We start from the raw sequence: 4,201 nt of genomic DNA on the forward strand, positions 1-4,201 counted from the left end.
GACCGGGAGAGAGCACAGGCCCTCGGAGACAGAAGCTGGGCTCTGCCCACCTGCTGTCGGGGGGAAGTCTGGCCCCACCCCAGACCTTTTCTGGGGGACGTCACTGCCACGCGGAGCCCCGCTGTCCTCTAGTCTGAGTGTGGTGGGAGGGGAGAGCCTGGCAAAGGGCCCGGCCCCGTGGATCTGGGTTTGGGGGGAAGGAAGCTGGAGGGGTCAGCGCATGGACTCCCTGATTGGCCAGCAGGTCAGAGTGTCCTGATTCCAATGTGCTCATGTCCATGCCCTGGTCTCGGGAGACAGGCCCCCAGCAGGGAGCATGGGGAGCCTCATGCCCTGATGCTGCCCTGGAGACGTGCCGCCCGAGGACTCACTGCCCCTTCTCAGTGGTGCTCATGGGTTTTTTCAACCTGAATCTGTGCCTTTGCTTTCAGAGCACCGATCCCCATGGTCGTTGCAGATTCTGGAAAAACCAAGGGCAAAGACAAGGAGAGGAAAGCGTCCCTGTCCCAGGGTGAGCGGGGCCTGGGGCCTGGCCTGTGGGACGGAGGCCGGCAGAAACCACTCTGGACGGCGCTGATCGGTGCCCTGGTGGGCCACGTGCAACCCCCCGCTGCCACCCGCCTCAGGAGCCCGCCTGGGCAGGCCGAGGGGCAGAGACCATGGCGATGCCACCGTCACCCTCGGGGGCCGACGGCTGGGGTGGCTGCGGGGTCCCGGGAGCAGCACTGCCCTTCCTCTAACGGAGCTGCCCCAGTGGCCATGGTCCCCTCCGGACAGTCCTCGGGGAGGGGGCTAGCGCAACTGCCTGTCCCTGAAGGGGCTCCCTGGTGGGAGGAGCCGAGGCTCCAGCACCTGCTTCAGGAGTGCCCACGGAGCGTGGGCGGCCCTTGGCACCACAGAGGACATGCTGTGCCCCCACCCGGGCTGTGTCCAGGTCCTGACTGTGCCCAGTTCAGCCTCCTCCCTAAGTCCCTCGCGGGGTGGGGGTGGGGGTGGGCTGTGAGGGGCAGGGCTCTTGCCTCCAGTGGGCGGTAGCAGCTGCGTCCCCCCCTGCCACAGTGCAACCCGAGGTCGCAGATGACGTCATCCTGATCGCAGACAGGGATCTGCTGGAGCTGCCGCTGGAAGGGCTCTCCGTGTTCGACGACGGGCTGGCCTCCTCGCTGTCACGGGAGTTTTCTCTCCAGATGCTGTGCAATCGCCTCCGCAGAGAGGAGCCAGGTGAGAGCCCGGTGGACACCTGAAATGCGTAGACGGCTTTTCACGATAAGAGAGTGTAACTCTTGTGAAAAGGCAGTTATCTAAGTTGCCATGCTTTTCGAGAACCTGGCGCATTTGGAAGTGTTTAGGGAGCACGTCCATGAGCCAGTGCTCTGACAGCTGCCAGTGTACCCCAGGCAGGACCCTAACTTCCCTCCTGGCCTCACAAACTTCTGTCTCTAAGGAGGGGACTGGTGTTCACCAGCTAACGATATAGTTGGTCATCAGTTAGATGGTGAGAGGCAGCAAGGGAGACGACCGGGAGGCCTGGCTTGGCCTGGGCGCAGGGGGAGCCGGGTGTGGTCATACTGTGCTCCATGAGCGTGCAGGGCCTGTGAACACTCTCCAGGCTGCCCATTCATGCCCTGTGGTTTCCAGGTATGTTTCACTGCGATAAATGTCACATAACATTAAAAACAAAGAGATTGGACTTTTATTTTCACCCAAGATAAAGTGAAAGAGACCAGATATGCCCTTCCAGCTGAAACAACGAACACCCAGAGGAAAATACATGAAGCACCAGTTTTCAGATACTGGCAACCAGGCAGTGGGCCCAGCAACCCCCAAGGGGGGAAACAGGCAGGTGAGCCCCAGCTTTCCGCCTGGAAAGAGTCTCAGGCTGCACAGGTGAGGGGGGCTCAGGCAGAGCCCAGCGGTCTCCCCAAGGTGAGCAGAGTGGGGCTGGGGACACATGCGATCCTGGGAGGAGAGACACGCAGAGGGTCCCCTCCATCCCCAGCTGCAAGCCAGTTAGCCAGGTGTGTGTGGAAACACAAGAGCTCATGGCTCTCGGCATCAGGCACAGGGGCCAAGCCTCTGCCAGGGGAACCAGCTTCAGGTACAGGGGCCAAGCCTCTGCCAGGGGAACCGGCTTCAGTCCTGCCGCCAGAGCTGAAATATGCCTCAAGGCATCAAACTGTTTCCAGGTAGCTTAACTGCATCTCAAAATAAGGTTTCAAAATTTTTTTAAAAAGTAAAAATTAAATTTAATTTCAAAATTAAAAAAAAATCCAGGACCCAACAAGGTAAAATTTGAAATGTCTGACATCCAATCAAAAAGTACCTGCTTTCAAAGACCCCTAAAGAAAAGTCCGTCAAAAGCAGAAGCAGACATGACACAGGTGGCAGTCAGCCAGCAGACCGTTAGGCAGGCCCTGACCTGCGGCCCGCGTGTCGGGAGGTGGTGGGAGGGGGAGTGCGGTGAGCAGAGACGGGCAAGACGTGAAATGGACCCGAACTGAGCTGCTGCTGAGGAGAGACATGCCCTGGGCAGCGTTACTGCAGCCTGGCATGGCAGGAGGGAAGCCTAGTGAGCTTGAAGAGATTGAAAAAGCAAACTGGGGAAAAAACACAATGAAAACACTGTGGAGAACAGAGCAGCAGTGAGCTGCCGGGCAAGGTACAGCAACTGGATGTGCCTGCAGAGGAGCTTGCTCTGGGGATTATGTGAGTGCATAATCACCAGCTTTCCCCCCAGATTTCATGAAAACTGCAGTCTTGCAGACCCAAGTTCAGAGAATCTCAAACACAAGAAACAAAGAAAGCTACAAAGGGACCATTGTAGTGAGTGATTAAAACCAGTGGTAGAGTATTTTGCAAGCAGCCAAGGGGAAAAGAGCCAAGAAGAGGTGGCAAGAATACACAGAAGAACTATACAAAAAAGATCTTCATGACCCAGATAATCGTGATGGTGTGATCACTCACCTAGAGGCAGACCTTCACATCCTGGAATGTGAAGTCAAGTGGGCCTTAGAAAGCATCACTACGAACAAAGCTAGTGGAGGTGATGGAATTCCAGTTGAGCTCTTTCAAATCCTAAAAGATGAGGCTGTGAAAGGGCTGCACTCAATATGCCAGCAAATTTGGAAAACTCAGCAGTGGCCCCAGGACTAGAAGAGGTCAGTTTTCATTCCAGTCCCTAAGAAAGGCAATGCCAAAGAATGCTCAAACTACCGCACAACTGCACTCATCTCACATGTTAGCAAAGCAATGCTCAAAATTCTCCAAGCCAGCCTTCAACAGTATGTGAACTTCCAGATGTTCAAGCTGGATTTAGAAAAGGCAGAGGAACCAGAGATTAAATTGCCAACATCTGTTGGATCATTGAAAAACCAAGAGAGTTCCTTTATTGACTATGCTAAAGCCTTTGACTGTGTGGATCACAACAAACTCTGGAAAATTGTTAAAGAGATGGGAATACCAGACCACCTGACCTGCCTCTTGAGAAACCTGTATGCAGGTCAGGAAGCAACAGTTAGAACTGGACTGGAACAGACTGTTTCAAATAGGAAAAGGAGTACGTTAAGGCTGTGTATTGTCACCCTGCTTATTTAACTTATATGTAGAGTACATCATGCGAAGTGCTGGACTGGATGAAGCACAAGCTGGAATCAAGATTGCCAGGAGAAAATCAATAACCTCAGATATGCAGATGACACCACCCTTATGGCAGAAAGTGAAAAAGAACTAAAGAGCCTCTTGATGAGAATGAAAGAGGAGAGTGAGAAAGTTGGCTTAAAGTTCAACATTCAGAAAACGAAGATCATGGCATCCGGTCCCATCACTTCACGGCAAATAGATGGGGAAACAGTGACAGACTTTATTTTTCTGGGCTCCAAAATCACTGCAGATGGTGACTGCAGCCATGAAATTAAAAGACGCTTACTCCTTGGAAGAAAAGTTATGACCAACTTAGATAGCATATTGAAAAGCAGAGACATTACTTTGCCAACAAAGGTCTGTTTAGTCAAGGCTATGGTTTTTCCAGTAGTCATGTATGGATGTGAGAGTTGGGACTATAAAGAAAGCTGAGCACTGAAGAATTTATGCTTTTGAACTGTGGTGTTAGAGAAGACTCTTGAGAATCCCTTGGACTGCAAGGAGATCCAACCAGTCCATCCTAAAAGAAATCAGTCCTGAATATTCATTGGAAGGACTGATG

General features: G+C 53.1%; 1 protein-coding gene across 1 annotated transcript in view; it reads left to right on the forward strand.

The window, feature by feature from the left end:
- CFAP46 (cilia and flagella associated protein 46) overlaps positions 1-4,201 on the forward strand; it is a gene marked incomplete at its 5' end in the record, with an annotated part of 97,130 nt that overhangs the window by 83,872 nt on the left and 9,057 nt on the right. The window contains 2 exons of the mRNA XM_010859553.1: positions 432-520; positions 1,060-1,221. Coding sequence (XP_010857855.1) covers positions 432-520; positions 1,060-1,221 — 251 coding nt within the window. The remainder of the gene's footprint in view (positions 1-431; positions 521-1,059; positions 1,222-4,201) is intronic.

Source organism: Bison bison, unplaced genomic scaffold, assembly GCF_000754665.1.
Source record: "Bison bison bison isolate TAMUID 2011002044 unplaced genomic scaffold, Bison_UMD1.0 scf7180017864456, whole genome shotgun sequence".
Taxonomy (NCBI): Eukaryota; Metazoa; Chordata; class Mammalia; order Artiodactyla; family Bovidae; genus Bison; species Bison bison.